General features: G+C 39.6%; 1 protein-coding gene across 1 annotated transcript in view; it reads left to right on the forward strand.

Annotated features, from left to right (window-relative positions):
- LOC126193107 (RNA-binding protein lark-like) overlaps nucleotides 1-19017 on the forward strand; it is a 106066-nt gene that overhangs the window by 17756 nt on the left and 69293 nt on the right. Inside the window, exons 3-6 of the mRNA XM_049932660.1 lie at nucleotides 4195-4398; nucleotides 4471-4721; nucleotides 4830-5036; nucleotides 5586-5630. Coding sequence (XP_049788617.1) covers nucleotides 4195-4398; nucleotides 4471-4721; nucleotides 4830-5036; nucleotides 5586-5630 — 707 coding nt within the window. The remainder of the gene's footprint in view (nucleotides 1-4194; nucleotides 4399-4470; nucleotides 4722-4829; nucleotides 5037-5585; nucleotides 5631-19017) is intronic.

A 19017-nucleotide genomic window follows, 5' to 3' on the forward strand; every position in this document is an offset into this window, starting at 1 on the left:
TAAACATTACACCATGCATTCTTCTGTGTTTGCTTGACTCACATTGGATTTCGTTTCACGTGTAGCGGAAGCCAAGCTGTGACCAGTACAGTCAAGTACAATCATAGGGATACATTTTATGCTGAGTTACACACATATAGACTGAGTGATAATGTGCGAGACAACAGGTTTGCAGCACTGGTTAACCAGCGGTCCAACTAACCTGCAATGATGTGCGCAGTTGCAGTTCAGATGTAAAAAGAGATGGGTGAAGAAACAATATAGCTTCAAATGTTATTTAATGTTTAAAGAGAATGAAATAATATTCGGCAAAAGTGCAGCACTACCATGCGCTTCTTAGGTGACTAGATGGAAAGCATAAAATGCTCCTGTTCTCATCTGACATAGTATTTTAATTACAAACAAGATTTTTCTGACTGACCTATGTGCGATGGGATTTTGCCATACTGTTGAAGACTGAAGCCACTGATGGATGGTATTAATTACAGTCAATCGTTTGGTAATCTCTTAGCTCTTTTCTTTTCCGAATCCAAGAAACACATTTCAGTTCTGGAAATGCCATCTGCTATGTTGGTAACGAGTCGATCAACAGCAGTATCCACGAAGCCATTGAGCACCCCATTTTCTCCTCCTCTTTTATGACATGCCATTCTATACCCTGCCAGTGTTCAGCAGTGACAAGTGAGAAAGCTGTGTATGTTAGTCTCAGTACATCTGGCAGCTCAACAGTCTTGTAATTTTCTCAGGCCAAATCAGTTCTCTTACATTTGTATTGTAATGGTACAGTGGCAAGTGTAAAAATGCAGCATTTATATGGTGCGCTCAATGCTGTGAAAATAATTGTCTTTCATGTATCTACGGTACAGATCTACAACTGTGGTATAAAACAATGGATGTAACCCAAATACGGAGTATTTGGTTTTTCATTTTTGCCTTAAATATTAAATTTTTATGTTTTCGTAATTTAAGCAACCTTTATTAACAGCCTTTCATAGAATATTAATAACTGAGAATTTATATTTGAAATGAAAAGAGGAATTTTGCATGCAATATTTAATTAAAATCAAGACGACATGCATTATTCATAAAAAAAGATGATGAATTTACAATTATGAGATGTAGGTGTTTCAAATGGGATGAGAAAAAATTTGACACAGGTGAGGCTTGAACCAGTGAACCATGAAATGTAATGAGTTGTCAAATTGTCAAACTACTACACTACCGATTTCGCTATAAATTGCCGGCCAGAGTGGCCGAATGGTTCTAGGCGCTTCATTCTGGAACCACGCGTCCGCTACGGTCGCAGGTTTGAATCCTGCCTCGGGCATGGATGTGTGTGATGTCCTTAGGTTAGTTAGGTTTAAGTGGTTCTAAGTCTAGGGGACTGATGACCTCAGACGTTAAGTCCCATAGTGCTCAGAGCCATTTGGGCCATTTCGCTATAAATCAAATGTGCAAAGCCAATTATCTCTCTAAATTTATGACAAACATCAAGAACTACCTATTTCTCGGTACTTTGTAACCGTGCTCCACACACTTGTTTCACTAAGGAACAGGAAGCAGCCTCAGACATTTTCATACTGCTGTATTGACAGCGTGACAATTGGAGCACAACAGTGCAGAGGCTGTGACTGGTTACGATTTTGGAATAAAAACTAAACAGCTAAAGGATGATTAAGAAAATCGTTGATGACTGTTAATACGTTTGAATATCTTAAAGTTTCATTTAACGTAACTTAGTAATAATATATCTAATACTATGTAGGACTTCTTTCCAAGAGTGTAACACCCACAGTGTAGGCATGCTACGGCTTCTGACCAATCATGGGGTTTGTCTTTGGTTACATCAGATACACATCTGCTCAGTATGCTGCTGTGAACACACACAACTTGTAACAGATCCTCGATGCACTGGTGTTTTTAAACAGAGGATATTTGTAGACATAATCCTATAAGGTAGCTCTTTCTTCTCAGTTCATATGACCATGAAAGTCTATACATATCCGAAGTGGTTAGAACTGGGCATGTACACCTCAAAATGATGGTACAGATGTTTCACTGTGATGATCTAGTGTCTCTCAATCTTCCTGACTTCAATCTCATTTATTCTTTTGTTACTTTTTTTTAACTTTCTGACAATTTATCCTTGAAATAGCTATGTAACTTTTGGAAAATCATGTCAGATGAGCCTGAAAAGGTTTGAAAACTGGTTTGTGGAATGAGTAAATAACTATATCAAAAAAGTGACTGGTGGCAGTTTTATGTATTTAATAGTCACAGGTTCTGAAACATCCATACTGGGTAAGCTCAATCTTTAATTTTTTACAATTACAGCATACAATTTTCAGGGTTCATTTTATATATATTCCAAAACCAGATTGCCATAGTTAAATTTAGGGCTTTGAAAACTTTGTAAGATTATAAATTTTGGCTGAACACCAGTGTTTGTCTGTGGTGTAGCTTGAAGTCTAGGTTTGGTTGGAAGGTAATAATTTGGTTTAGAGTTGAAGCCAAAGAATGTGTTAGATAGGAAATGGTAACAGATTGATCTGATGCAAATCCTGATTTTGTCATATTTATCAGAATCTGTCATATTTGATGCACTTTTCATATTAAAAACTGAAATTACGAGGTAAATTCAGAAGTTACACAGAACAACGGAAAAGTCTGAGAATTTTGATGCATATAATATATGTATTTGTGTCATATGTAAACTATACATAAACTATGAAAAATATAAGGGGGGGCCTCTACATAACTTGTACCATTGCCTATGAAAGGTATGTTAGCCATACTTCAAAACTCCATGTTGAGATATGAAATGGAGTTGCTATGTTTTAGTTTTTACCTTTTCTTATAACCATCTCCAATTCTTGGTATTTATACAGTTCAGATGAGATGAACTTACTGTTAACAGCTTGTATCTTGCTGCCTCAGTATCCACCAAAGCTTTTTATAATTTGTTTTCAGTTCTTGATCAACAGATGTATGTCAGCAACTTAGGCCTGTAGTTATGTGCACTATCCATTGGCCTTTTTTGAAAATAGAGTAGTCTGTATCTGTTCTCAATTACTATGTATACTTCTTTGCCCCCCCCCAGTGACACTCAACAAATTGTTTCTAGAAAGGGAGTAAGTTGTTCTGCATAATTTGTATATTATTGACCATGTTATGCTTCTGGAAAAAAGAAATATGCTATTGTTATGAGAGTGAAGGCTGGAGTTGCACTTTCACATGGCACTGTGGACATAGAAAGGGGACTCCCATTATCAGGGACCATCTTGAATGCATACGCTGCAGATATGTAGAAAAAAACAGTGGCTTCTCATTTGACTGCAAGAGGGGATGCTATGGTGCATGTGTTAAGAGGAAAAGGCTCACTTTGCGATTGGGAATTAGTGAGGCCCAAACAGTACTGTGGATGCTAAGAAAGGTAGGGAACATAAAACAATTAAAAACATAGAAAAGATATAGCAAGCTATGTTAAAATGTTTTTTCAAAGAAACAAAAACAAAATGCTTTTTTCAAGAAATTTTGTGTTTGTTTTATTCTGAAAATGGCATTGTACAGCTGAACTTTAAAGCTTTTTCTAGTTTGATACATTTCTATCAAATAGGAGCATTTTAGTATTATAATAAAGTGCAACAATTTACCTGATTATTTTTTATATTATTATATGTAATGTTGTTGTAGTTTTGTGTGTTAAGAGGATGGGTGGCTGTGGGGATGGTGGAGGCCACATTTTGATCCTTCTTTCCTAGTGAGGAACTAGTCAGTATTGTTAGTTTGTCCAAATCAGAAAAGTTGGCTTTTGTAATGAAATTGTTCAGTAATTTTAGTCTTAGGTTTGTTTTCCATCCCTGTCTCTCTTAATACCATTTAAGCACTCAGCTGACAATCATAGTACCATGTTTTGCAGTCATGTACAGAAAACAGAATTAAATATTTTGATCTTTTTTTTGTCATGTTCTGATGCTAATATGGTTGATGATTGTAACTGCAAAGATAACTTTGATACATAGCCTGAATATCTTTCAGATGAAAATTTCTTAGTGTGCTTTTGAACAACAGTTTTCAGGTCTTTTGCCTTAAGTCACTTTTTAACCATTGACTGATTTGTCAGTCTCCTTAGAAGGTAAAGTGTCTTACATTTACAAATGTTATTTTTTATTCTCATTTCTACTTTTGTTTCAGAAAACAAAAATATTTGTGGGCCGTTTGCCAGAACATGCTCAGGTTCAAGAGTTAAGAGCTCTCTTTGAACAGTATGGTGTAGTTACTGAATGTGACATCCTGAACAGGTATGGGTTTGTGCACATGAAAACGGAGGAAATGGCTGCAGCTGCTATTGAAGCTCTAAACAATGCTGAATTCATGGGTGTTCAGATTAGTGTGGAGGTAATTCATTTGCTTCTTACATGATAAATATAATTACGTTTGTAGACACTAATTTCACTACTGCGCTTTCAGCAATCTACAGGGAAAAAAAGTGGCAGAGGGGGAGGCTACAGAGGGGGTTTTGGACCAATGCGTGGCCGAGGTAGTTTCAGAGGAATGGGACGAGCAACTCCTTACATGAGGGATTCAAGAGAGTTTGAAAGACGACCCGGTATGGCACCACCACCTAGCATAAGGAATGGCTTTTACGAGGGCTATGAACGTGGTTATGATAATTACTATCCTTCACATGGTCCTCCACCCATGATAAGTCCGAGGGAAAGGTACGTGTGGTTATAGTATAGTGTTAGTTGCTCTGTAATATACTTAGTCTGTTTCTTTAAATATATAATTGATGGTAAATAAGTAACCTGGTCACATGCTAATTTCAGAGAAGCAGAGAGGAGGTCATACCCAGACATGATGCGTGCACCATATGAACGACGTTCTTTCTCTGAAATGGGTAGTCCATATGAAAGAACTAGTCTTCCACCGGTTGCATCATTTGAGCGTCGCAGTGAATATGGTGGTGCAAGATTGGGCTCAGACATGTATCGCAGGCGTACCCCTCCTCCTTCATCAGGATATGGAAGTTCAGGGTAAGATAACTTTTCTTTCAGCTCATGCTGTTTGTGAAATGAGTTCTGAAATAGAGATCATCTGATTTCACTTAAAATTGATCATTTTTGTGTAAACTGTCATTGTTCGTTGAAAGAATATGTATATGAAAGTGGAGTTTTTTCAAAGTAGACAGCTGAATCTGTTAGTGATAAATTTTGAACTCTCAGTTTAATTTCTCTTTGACACTGCCTCCTGTATTGCACCATCTCTCAGTCATATAAAAATTTCTGTGTGTGTGTGTGCGTGCGTGTGCGCGCGCTCGTGTGTGTGTGTGTGTGTGTGTGTGTGTGTGTGTGTGTGTGTGTGTGTGTGCGCGCGCGCATGAACCACATTATTTCTAGCAAAGTTCCAATTAGTGCTTTACAGTAGTATGTGCAACAAAGCAGTAAATTTTATTTTTTTTCCATTGCTTAAGGATCTTTAATTTTATGCTGGATACCTTCAAATATTTTCATAGTGTTTGTCATTCATGTGAACTGAACTGCAATGACTGTTGTTAAAATATATTATTTAATCTGTCTCCACAGGTACGATCGTGACGAAATGGATCCTTATGGAGCCCCAAGCAGACGGTAAGTTGATGCATCAAAGAAAAATTAGATTGCAGAGCTTGACACATCACTGCAAAGTGTTCACTTGTTTTTGCTGGTGTCATTGTCATCTCAGAATGTCAGATGCCAGAGCAATTTTTTTATCAATAACAAATTGTAAAATCATTTCTTTTGAAATTTTATTTTGGGCGGTCTGTTACTAACATGCAATATTAACTGAGGCATTTGCTCAGGCGGAAGACAGTTTGTTGGGGGCATGTTTTGGCTGCACTTTGTTCTGTGTTCACTATCTGTTTGTTTACATTTTTGTGTTAGGCTCTTGTGGTATGTGTTTCATCATAGAAAGCCATGTAAGTTATTTTTGTGCTTTTATTGGTGTTTCGTTGAAAGTGGAATGGTAGCAGCTGTTTGATATTCAGTGTTGTTGTTTTCACTTTTTGAGAGTCAGAGGGGGAGATTGTTTTGAAACTCACAAATCAAATTCCTTACAGTAGTGTAAGTTATTTGTGACTAAATGAAACAGCCATTAGCAAAATCATCAGAAATTTTCGGTAGTAGTGCAGTGTTTCCTGTTGAAACTTTGAACTGATTGTAACCAATTTAAAGATTTCACAGAAAATCTGGATAAGTTCTTGTAATGGGAGAGAAATCAGTTTAGTTAATTGTAATTCTCTTACACTACTGAAGTGAAATGAAGTTCTGAATAGAATGTGGCCACTTCAGGTAAAGTTCAGTTGCACTGCCATCTCACCTGATCAGTTAATACCCAGACTTACCAAGCGAGCCACTCTCTTCTGCTTTGAATTAATGCTTCATCTTAGTTTCTTTACTATTGTGGTAATATCTTCAGATTAAGTTGGTCAGATGTCTTTATTTTTGGTTTCATCTTATGTTTTCTTAGACTTTCCTAGTTGCATTGCTTGTGACTGGATAATTCAAAACATTTGTAATTCAATTTCAAATTTTGGGAGCTTTAGTTGTAAGTGAATTTTATAATTGCAGGTGTTCCTTTTCTTCTGAATAATGTGTGGAATAGTTGTAGGCATTTCCTGTAAAACTACTCTATAAAAAGATGTTGTTTGCTATGTTGCTCTTATAAAAAGAAATTTATTAATATGATTATTCAGAATTTGTGCAAGACTGGAACCCAACTCCAGATTTCCTGCTTTTCAGAAGCTGTAGCTGTAACTATTAGGCCAAGTTATTCGAGCTTGACTGCCTAGTGGCAGGCAGCTGGATGCTCACAGGCATAGGTGGGCAGGAATGGCAATTGGGTTGCTGGGCTGTAGCCTATGTGACTGTACTGCACTGGCCTAGTGCTCATAGACGGATGATGAAGAGGCTGTCACATGTGCAGAAAGTCTGCAATAGGCCCACCTGTCTGATCCCCCATACTAGGTACACCTGCCTGGGGGTTAAGGGTTGCCAGGAGGTACCTTCAACTTATGGGATAGTGTTTTAATAGTGTGCATTAGGTATCTGAGCAAGGCTCCAGGATTAACTCACTTTCAGTGTCATTTAATTTTTCCACCTGTGTTTTCTGAACACTTCTACCAGAGGTTCTTATAGTATATGTAGGAATAAAGCCGTTGGGAACCAAGTCTATTGGGCACCATGGATTACACTGCCACAAGGAATATGTTTGTTGAATTATAGTCACAGTGTCTTGGTGTGCCCAAGTTTTCTCTTGCCACTACATATTAAGTTTCAGGTTCATTACATCTGAATAGTTTGCACTGGTATCATTTCATTTCTTGCATCATCACTGATTTTCTCCATTGATCCCTTCATTTCATTTCACTTCAGTACATTTGATTAAGGAAAGAAAAAAGGGCATGCTGTCTTCATGATACTAGAAATGCCAATGATTTGAGACGGAGTGAAGTTATTTTGTAACAAATTGTTGCAAATATTGCATTATATTTGAGAGAAAGATTTCTCCCTTTCCAAGAATTTTTCAGGTGAGTTGATACTTGGTGATTAGCTTTGGGCTTTGAACTATAACCAATTAATATATTATTTGTTTAGTATTTGGGTATTCATTCTGGAAATGATTCATTTTATTATTATTATTATTATTATTATTTGGAGAGAATTTTCTCAGACAACTCCCCTGGCAATGGCAGAATAACAGCTAACGATATAACCCTTAAAAAAAGTATGTTGACATAAGGTTAATAATAAGATATGCATTTGACGTGAATGTAGCTTTCAAGGTGTGCGTATTATTGCAGTCAATGTGAAAACACTTCCCTAAAATACATTTTTGAAGCTAATGGAATAAAAGTGAAGAAATAACAAAAACAGTAATAGTTCATTTGCCCTGACGAAATAAGGTAGAGAAGTAGCTAAATGCGGAAAAGATTTTTCAGTGACAAAGGGCAAAACAGACTTGATTCATTTAAGTGTTAGCCACATTAAAACAGTCAGTAACATGAAGTAGTTACCAATTTGCACACAATAACTAGCATTACATTTTTTCTAAAACTAGTGTTAGGGGGTAAACTATTTCAGCGAGTTGGGTTTGTGATACAGAAGTAAATTACTGCTTCCATTCCTCTTTCAGTCTAGTGCAGTGGTTTGAAGCAAAGATCGTCAAAATTACTGTGATACTTAAGTGCTGGGCAGTGCCTGGATTGTTAGACAACATTCCAGGTGGGCCTTATTGTTAATGTAATTTTATTTTTGAGAAATTGTGTATGTATAAAATGCTCTGAATTATATATATGTAAACATATGAGTGACACACTTGCCCCTTCACATGCTGTCATGGTACATGAACGTGTGTACCGTAGCCTGTGAAAAAAGGTTACAAGCGAGATATGTAATTGCAGTAACAGGTTTGCGTCTTCTTGTTGTGTCGTAGCTACCCTGCACCGTCACCTCTCGATCGTGACTTGCCGCCGCCACGCCGATACTAGATGCTCCCGAATATCAGGCGAATGTGTACGTCGTGTTGCTGTTGCGATAAAACAGCGAGAAGTGCGGACGGCGCTCGGATGGTGGCAGCGATACAATTCACGACAGGCGTACGGAGACGACACCCCTTTTTGCAACTTCGCTTTCATTCGTATAATTTAGCGTAGGACTTATGCTTAATAGAAAATGACTAAACCAAGCAATGAGTGCAATTAATTTAAGTCTTCGGATGCAAGCTGTAGCTGTGGCGTTCAAAATCTGATACATCGTAGGTGTGTACTTCAGGGGTAAACGGGTAGCTTACACAGTTATCGTCAGTTTGAACCTGAACAGGACGTAGGGAGTTATTTCTCACGAAACCATGTAAATATTTCACGTTCGTTTCACTAAATTGTGAAAGTCTATGAAGATTGAATCGTTCTGTACCTTTTTTAAAGTCATATTCGTAGTGATTACCTTTATGTTTTCGTGAATTTTACGTGCGAAACTTTAAGTGTAGGAACCATAGATATTCCTTTCGAGTACTGCAATTTTAAATGTAGTAGTGTCCTGTCTGTGCGATAAAACCATGCGATTTAGAAAGCGACTTTGTGTTTTGTTGTCCCACAAAAAAACTTTTTTGTATGTGTAAACATAAAAACTGTAAGGAGACTACCACAATTGCAGATTGACAAGGGTTATTTAATATTTAATTTCAGAATATTATTTTGCCGTTCTGTGTAAACTGTTTTTAATACATGCGTCTGTACTGGGATGAAATAAAATTAAATAAATAAAGGTTTATCTTTTCCTTTATCCTCTTAAAACAAAACAAAAATACCTTTATTAGGAGTATTTGTAAGTTCTGTCTCAGGGAATGTTTTGACATTATAATGTAAATTAAGTAACAAGAGTGTGTAAAGAAATGGAGTGGTGTTGGTTAACAGGAATTGAGTGTTAACGGTTCCATGGTAAGTAGAATTTTTATTTATGAGTTTATAAATTCTGCTTCCACATCACAATATTTTTCTTGTAGAATGGGGTTTATTTCAATGTTTTGCATGTTTTTGTGTTGTGACAGTTGACACTTCGCACTTGTGTGGAACAGCACCATTACATTCTCATGCTTTGCAGTCCAGGTTTTCTGCTATGTGGGAAAAGGAGTTTTTTCTTACACTTGGGAAGTTGTGGACATGTACATATATTTGTAGCACATCACAATATGACATGATCTATTAAGAGCACATTTTTTTAACTATTGGATTTATTCTCGTGTGCCCTTTTTAAAGGATTCACTTTAAATTTTATTCTCTAAGAGTATCCTCTATCAGTAATCTGTCTGTGACGTCCCTAATTCTAATTTAAAAATGCATATTTCTGTTAAGTTTTGAATTAAGCCCAGATTGTAAAATAATATTGTAAACATTCATGAATTTGGTTCTTTTTAAACGTGGTAGAATGTTTTAAATGAACGGTTGGAACATTTTTGTGTGACTTGAGTTATGTGTTTTTAATTGTTTAAAATTTTATATTTTCACTCTAGATGGTTGAGACAGAACTGTACTTGTAAGAACATAGGCTCTACAGCTAATAATTTTAAAACAAGTTTAATTCCAGAACTCTAAAGTAAGAATTCAGATCTTAAATTTGTGAGTAGCAGAGGTTGAATGAGGAAATGACAGTGAGTGAGAAATACATTTTAAAAATTTGTTCTGACATTAGATATACTCTTCCTAGAACTTCGTTGTAACAGCAGTCACTGCTATGGTGAAAGGAATAATTAATGAATACCTACCACAGTTTTCATAGATTGCATTAGCCAGTAAGAGTTGTGTGTCCCTTTAGTCACAGTGATTGCACTTTACTTCTACCACTTCATTCATTGATTACTTTTGTGTTTTTGTCCTCTGTTGTGAAACTACCTTATTTATCATGGCTGTGTGTGTGTGTGTGTGTGTGTGTGTGTGTGTGTGTGTGTGTGTGTTAGTTCTGCTGCATAGGTAAATCTGGATAGTTCAGGAATGGTTGTATTTTACGAATAAAATTGAACAATATTATGTCTTGAGATGCAGTTCATACTTAATCCTATGTGATAATTAAAATGTGTAGGTTTTGCATTTAGCTTAATACACTAGTATGATACTAACTTAGTTCATTTTAAAGTTATTTTAAATGCAACTTTAAGATATTGTGAAGGAAATCTGTCACAGACTTTGTTTGTTTTTTACTATTTTTGATTTCAATATCTTCTTGCTATATCTTTCTGAAAATTGGCATGTGCAGCAGCAGTCAGCATAATGTTGGACTGTGTTCTTGGATCAGATATCATTTATGGGTGCAGTTGCAAGTTTCAGTGCTAACAGAGGGATTAGATAGTTACACGTGCTACTGCAGGGTATATGGAAGTCCTTTTAAAATCCTAACTGTGCACTTAGCCATGGCATCAGTTTGGCGTTTAAGGCATGGTTTGATAATTTCAATGACTTTGTTACACAAAAGATGTTTGTTTGGATTATGATGCAAAGTTATATGACTGCAGAGATTGTGAAATTAATTTGTTTATGATGTGGAAGTTTATTAGACTTTGTGATACCCATGTTACTTCACACCGTTTTACATTTTTTGTGAATAACACTCATATCCTGTGGCTAAACATGTGATGTAAAGTAGAAGGTAGAGGTATTTGCTTTGGGATGTTGTCATTCTCAACTTCCTTAGAACTTGGAAACAAGTATTCCTCTTTTCCTTTTTTGTAGGATAGTTGCTCATATTAACTACTTTCTTAGAGTGTGCAAGAGCTGCACAACACACATTTTCAGCAGGTGTCTGAGGTCTGTCATAATTGTTACATATTAATACAGTTGTAAATAATAAATTTTGAAGTGCATAATGAACCATCAGGGGTCCAATATTTGGTAGAGCACACCACACCACAACACTGTTTAAGATCATTTAAAGTTCAGGTATACATAATAGGTAGTGGTTACATATGAGAGTGCTTGCCAGGTTTTGACTTGTGATGCCTTGCTGCTCTTGATGTACCCTCACCAATGTAGACCATCCAAGACATAGGAAGACTAGGAGAGGGAAATTGATTGGGGACCAGAAAGAAATCAACTTAATTATTTCCCAGTTATTTTATTGTTTTTGGTCTGTTGAATATTTCCTGGACTCCTGTATTTGCTCATTGTTTTTGTTGGTCACCTTCTTTCCTGCTTCTTGCTACCTCATCCTCTGTCCAGCTGGTTTTGTGTAATGTAACTGACCACTAGTCGTAGAGCAGTTTGTATCCTTATCCTGATTGTTGCCTCTCCCTTATTTTGTTACACATATGCAATTTCCTCTTCAACATTTCATCTGTTCCCACTTAATGATCCACGTATTATTAATCGTGTCATAGTGTGACACTAAAGAATGTTTGAGAAAACTACTATTTTGTTCTTACGTGTCACTCAGTTCATCTTGAAGATTGGTGGTGCCGGTCTTCCAGTGCATTTATAAAAATTGGTGTTATTTAGTGTAGCTGTAGTGTATGCAAATTTTGCTGTCATTGCATTGATTAATTGCTGTTAATAGTTGCTCACTCTTTGCCTTTTTTGTTAAGGTCTTCATGCAAATATTGGATCACCTAGCTAGTAGCATGAAATATGCCCTGCTTGTCTTTACTGATTATGCTTGTGTACTAGTCTTGAAGTGCTGAATTGAAGTATTGGTAAAAAATTATGAAATAGCTTCAAACCCGTCGTCAGCTGTTATGAGAAAAATACAGGTTTTTGTTTGTTGTTGCACACACCAAGGCAGAAATGTTGTTAATTTAGAACTTAAAGACATTCTGATTGATATTCATTTAATGAATTGTTTACTGTGATCATCAAAAGGCAGACAATGATTGACTTCCTTCCCTCTGTATAACACAGCTTTGTTTTGCAGGACTGATTTCACAACAGTTTTGTCTGAGCACAGTTAAAATTTCCATTTTTAAGCTTAGCTGCTGCAAACCTTCCAGCAGAAGAGGTACTGGCATTCATGATTATAAAAGTACAAAATTCTGAAGTAAGAATATACACAGGCCCGAAGGTAACCTACCACTTGATTTTAAGATGAAATGTTGTATGAATAATGACACACAAGGAACTCAGATGTTGCCAGTTTGCCAATTTTCGGTGCGCATATATATATATATATATATATATATATATATATATATATATATATATATATATATATATATATATATATATACAGGGTGGTCCCGAATTCATGGTACAAACTTTAATGGTAGGTGCAGGACATTGTAACAAGGATATATTGTATAGGAATGTATAGTCCCAGGTGAGGCGTAAACAGGGGAAATAACGGCCGAAAGGAAAACGAAAGATTTTATTGAAATCGTTGTTGACAAGTGTCATGTTTACAGTAAGTGTTCAAAATTGCGTCCACCATGAGCGATACATGCTTGACAGCGTCGGTGCAGCGATTGGCGTACACGTTCAAAGATGCCTGGTATTTCACGCACACCTGCAGCAGCTACAGATATGCGAGCAACGAGATCCTCATCTGAGTCAACTGGAGTCTCATAAACAAGGCTCTTAAGATGTCCCCATAAAAAGTAATCGAGGCAAGAGAAATCAGGAGATCGGGGTGGCCAAGGGACTGGTCCACCACGCCCAATCCATCTAGCACCAAACGTGGCATTCAGGTAATTCCGTACAGCAGTGCTGAAGTGTGCTGGCGCTCCATCGTGCTGAAACCACATGCGGTTACGAATGGCGAGCGGAACATCTTGCAGCAGTTCTGGTAACACTTCTTGCAGAAAAATAAGATAGCTTTCGCCACAGAGTCGCGTGGGTAGTAAGTATGGCCCAATCAAAAAGTCGTTCACAATACCAGCCCACACATTAATACCGAAACGTTGTTGATACGCATGTGGACGCGTTGCATGTGGATTATCTGTTGCCCACACATGGGAATTGTGCGCATTAAAGACACCCTCGCGTGAAAATGTCGCTTCATCTGTAAATAGCACATGACCTACGAAATCCGGCTGCAACGCACATTGCTGCAACAACCACTGGCAGAAGTTCACGCGAAGAGGATAATCTGCCGGATTCAATGCTTGTACTTTTTGAAAATGGAAGGGGTGTAAGCGATTTTCATTTAACACTCTGCATACAGTCTGATGACTCACATGTACGTCACGCGCAACAGTTCTTGTGCTTGACTCGGGTCTATCAGCCACTATGTTCAAGATGCGTTCTTCCAGTCTTGGAGTGCGTACAGCTCTTAATCGACCAGCGTCATGTCTGTTGACGTCGAACGTACCTGTTTCACAAAGTTGACGATGTAACCGTTGAAAAATTCTATGATCCGGCATTCGTCGATTAGGATACTCCGCGCGATACATTCGTAACGCAGCTCTGGCGTTACCATTTGCACGGCCGTACATGTAATGCATGTCTGCTTTTTCTGCATACGTAAAGTCACCCATCGTCTACGGCAGCACAATTGTGAATGGCGCTTGTCCCTACTGCGATACATCATGTTCATCTACTGCCCTCTACCGGCAGTGACACCAACCGATCACTCCATTTCTCTTTCCCCTGTTTACGCCTCACCGCGTCACCTGCGACTATACATTCCTATACAATAAATCCTTGTTACAATGTCCTGTACCTACCATTAAAGTTTGTACCATGAATTCGGGACCACCCTGTATATATATATATATATGGAAACATTCCACGTAGGAAAAATATATCTAAAAACAAAGATGATGTGACTTACCAAATGAAAGTGCTGGCAGGTCGACAGACACACAAAATTCAAGCTTTCGCAACAAACTGTTGCCTCATCAGGAAAGAGGGAAGGAGAGGGAAAGACGAAAGGATGTGGGCTTTAAGGGAGAGGGTAAGGAGTCATTCCAATCCCGGGAGCGGAAAGACTTACCTTAGGGGGGAAAAAAGGAAGGGTATACACTCGCGCACACACACACATATCCATCCACACATACAGACACAAGCAGACATATTTAAAGACAAAGAGTTTGGGCAGAGATGTCAGTCGAGGCAGAAGTGCAGAGGCAAAGATGTTGTTGAATGACAGGTGAGGTATGAGTGGCGGCAACTTGAAATTAGCGGAGATTGAGGCCTGGTGGATAACGGGAAGAGAGGATATATTGAAGAGCAAGTTCCCATCTCCGGAGTTCGGATAGGTTGGTGTTAGTGGGAAGTATCCAGATAACCCGGATGGTGTAACACTGCGCCAAGATGTGCTGGCCGTGCACCAAGGCATGTTTAGCCACAGGGTGATCCTCATTACCAACAAACACTGTCTGCCTGTGTCCATTCATGCGAATGGACAGTTTGTTGCTGGTCATTCCCACATAGAATGCATCACAGTGCAGGCAGGTCAGTTGGTAGATCACGTGGGTGCTTTCACACGTGGCTCTGCCTTTGATCGTGTACACCTTCCGGGTTACAGGACTGGAGTAGGTGGTGGTGGGAGGGTGCATGGGACAGGTTTTACATCGGGGGCGGTTACAAGGGTAGGAGCCAGAGGGTAGGGAAGGTGGTTTGGGGATTTCATAGGGATGAACTAAGAGGTTACGAAGGTTAGGTGGACGGCGGAAAGACATGAAATCCTCCCCACTCCACCAAGAGTGTCTTTCCGCCGTCCACCTAACCTTCGCGACCTCTTAGTTCATCCCTATGAAATCCCCAAACCACCTTCCCTACCCTCTGGCTCCTACCCTTGTAACCGCCCCCGGTGTAAAACCTGTCCCATGCACCCTCCCACCACCACCTACTCCAGTCCTGTAACCCAGAAGGTGTACACGATCAAAGGCAGAGCCACGTGTGAAAGCACCCACGTGATCTACCAACTGACCTGCCTGCACTGTGATGCATTCTATGTGGGAATGACCAGCAACAAACTGTCCATTCGCATGAATGGACACAGGCAGATGGTAATGAGGATCACCCTGTGGCTAAACATGCCTTGGTGCACGGCCAGCACATCTTGGCGCAGTGTTACACCATCCGGGTTATCTGGATACTTCCCACTAACACCAACCTATCCGAACTCCGGAGATGGGAACGTGCTCTTCAATATATCCTCTCTTCCCGTTATCCACCAGGCCTCAATCTCCGCTAATTTCAAGTTGCCGCCACTCATACCTCACCTGTCATTCAACAACATCTTTGCCTCTGCACTTCTGCCTCGACTGACATCTCTGCCCAAACTCTTTGTCTTTCAATATGTCTGCTTGTGTCTGTATGTGTGGATGGATATGTGTGTGTGTGCGAGTGTATACCCGTCCTTTTTTCCTTTTTTCCCCCTAAGGTAAGTCTTTCCGCTCCCGGGATTGGAATGACTCCTTACCCTTTCCCTTAAAACCCACATCCTTTCGTCTTTCCCTCTCCTTCCCTCTTTCCTGATGAGGCAACAGTTTGTTGCGAAAGCTTGAATTTTGTGTGTCTGTCGACCTGCCAGCACTTTCATTTGGTAAGTCACATCATCTTTGTTTTTAGATATATTTTTCCTACGTGGAATGTTTCCCTCTATTATAACCATATATATATATATATATATATATATATATATATATATAATGTGTGTGTGTGTGTGTGTGTGTGTGTGTTAATGGACTTAAGTTCTGCAGGAAAATGCAAATTTACTACCCATCCATTACCTGAACCAGTGTTCTTCTTACTGCTCATAATCTCAAAAGTGAGAGGTGGTAAGTCCTCCTTTCATTGTGAATGCATTATGTATTTATGCTACTGCTGTAGGCTGCAACGTGCATAAGAAAGGAAATAAAATTTTATATCTCATTCTCTAAGATCGCGAAGATTTAACTGTTTACATAATAGAGGAGGAGGTGAGGTGATATTACTTGCGTTCTGGAGGACCAGTATTCATTATTCCACCCAGACTTAAAAGTTTTACCTGTCCTGTCACAGACAGGAACAATGAAAAATAACGCTAGAAACATTTCATCTTTTAGACAAAGCATTTTTCAGAAGTAGAAACCTCGCACACGTTCACCCAAGCACAAATAACACACATGACCACTGTTTCTGGGTGCTGTGGTTTGACGGCGTGTGCGGTGAGCAGCAACCTAACATGCAGTAGATAGTGAGTAGTGGTGCTGCCTGTCGCCTGATGGAGTTTGCAGGGACAGGATAGGACTTCTAAATGCAGCATTGGGAGGCTTCACTGGAAAAAGGGGGGAGGGGGAGAAGAGGAGAGACCTATGTAGGTATGTTGGTGGGATAGATGCTTGTGATATTGGAGTGGGGGCAGGAAAAGGGGATAGGTAGGTGGAAGACAGGGGATAGTGAAGGTTGAGGGCCAGGGGTTAGGGTAATGAAAATATCCTGTGTGGAGAATTCCCACCTGGGCAGTTAGAGAAGTTGGTGCTGGTGGGAAGAGGCAGATGACACAGGCTGTGACTCTGTCATTAGAGTGAAGACCATTGTGTTTGATGGCATGTTTAGCAACTGGTTCGTTCAGCTATCTGTTGGCCACAATTTGACATTGACCATTAATGTGGACAGATAACTTATTAGTTGCCATCCCAGTGTAGAATGTGGCATGATAGTTGCAGCTAAGTTGGTAGATCACATGGTTGTTTCCACAGCTGGCCCTGCCGTTCATGGGGTAGATCAGTGTGTTTTCACATGTAGCCCTGAGATCACACCTGTGGGTCTATTGCACGGGTGAGAGCCATGAGGAAAGAGATTGGGAGCAAGGGTGAAGTAAGGATGGACAAGGATGTTGCTTAGATTGGGTGGGCAGTAGAATATCAATGTTGGAGGGGTGGGGAGGATATTTCTCATCTCAAGGCAGCATAAAATAGTTGAAACCTTGGCAGAGAATGTAATACAGTTGTTCCATTCCTGGGCGATACTGAGTCTTGAGAGGAGTGCACGTTTGTTTGTGACCAAAGGGTATGTGGGGGTGATGGATCATTGGTTACACAAGACATGGGATATATGTTTCTGGACAAGATTGAAAGGATAATTTCGGTTTTTGAAGGCCTCAGCTACATTCTTGGTATATTTGGAAAGGGACTGCTTCTCACTACAGATGTAACAGCCATGGATGGCTAGGATGTATGGAAGGAATTTCGTGACATGGAAAGGGCTGTAGCTGTCAAGTGGAGACACAGTTGGTGTTGGAAGGTTTGATGGGGACAGAAGTACTGATGTATCCTTCCTTGAGGTGGTAGACATCGAGGAAGGTGGTGTATTGGACTGAGGAGAAGAAAGTGAAGCAAATGGGGGAGAAGCTGATGAGGCTCTGGAGAAATCTTACATTTGCAGAAAGAACTGCCATCCATCATCTAAAAATTGATGCCAACTTTATATACAAAGACTGCAACTCTATCCAATCTCTCACCCTCCCCACCTTTTCCCTTCACCCCTATCTCACCCTCCCCACCTTTTCCCTTCACCCCTATCTCACCCTCCCCACCTTTTCCCTTCACCCCTATCTCACCCTCCCCACCTTTCCCCTTCACCCCTATCTCACCCTCCCCACCTTTTCCCTTCACCCCTATCTCACCCTCCCCACCTTTCTCCTTCACCCCTATCTCACCCTCCCCACCTTTCCCCTTCACCCCTATCTCACCCTCCCCACCTTTCCCCTTCACCCCTATCTCACCCTCATCTGCTCCCTCTTCACAATGCCTGCTCCCCTCACTCCTACTTTCTACATGCTTTGTAAAATTTGTAAAATCCAACCACAAAAAGAATTTCTAACCTTGTGGGCCAACGCCTTCAGCCTGTTACCTGTAACTTAACCTTCTGTATAAAAGACCTCCAGCGACTCTTGACAGTACCTGTTCCTTTTCGATCGGCACCTTATTCATCCCTGTTGATGTCACTTCTGTCTACATTTACGTATCCAATGTCTTTTTAATGTCTGTAGGGTAGACAGTAGTCTGTGTTGCAGACAATGATTGATAACTCCACATTTGGTTTCACAACTATTATTTATTGCAGTCTCACAATGAAAAGTAAAGTTCGACATAATAGAATAACAGAAATGATCATCCTTGATAAATGTGAATGTAGAAACATCAAGAGTTTGATATAATGCACGTTGTGATGTAGATTGTGACATAATCACTGTTGTGCAACTATACTGTAGCACTGGGTCCCAGGGAGAGTGCTGATGGCTTCTGGGCAGCGTATGGAGCTAGGTGGAATGGTGGAGTCACTGTACTCAGATGGGACACTGTAGGCAGCTGCAGTGAGTGACCTGGAGTGAAGGTGCGACTGCAACTGGCAGCTGGAGCATGTGCCATACCTTAAGTACACTGCAGTGGAGGAATATCTGCATGCTCTAGAGGATCCCATGATCCACAGGCATGAGAGAGTCTCAGATAGCAGTGTTGCTGTTGTTGCTGCATACACTGTCAGTGTGTGATAGTAGTGGTCCCTGGTGGTGCTTGTTAGTGGTGACCTTGTAAACAAAATGTTTACAATCTATGCTGAATACACAC

The sequence above is a fragment of the Schistocerca nitens genome, chromosome 1, assembly GCF_023898315.1.
Source record: "Schistocerca nitens isolate TAMUIC-IGC-003100 chromosome 1, iqSchNite1.1, whole genome shotgun sequence".
In the NCBI taxonomy this organism is placed as follows: domain Eukaryota; kingdom Metazoa; phylum Arthropoda; class Insecta; order Orthoptera; family Acrididae; genus Schistocerca; species Schistocerca nitens.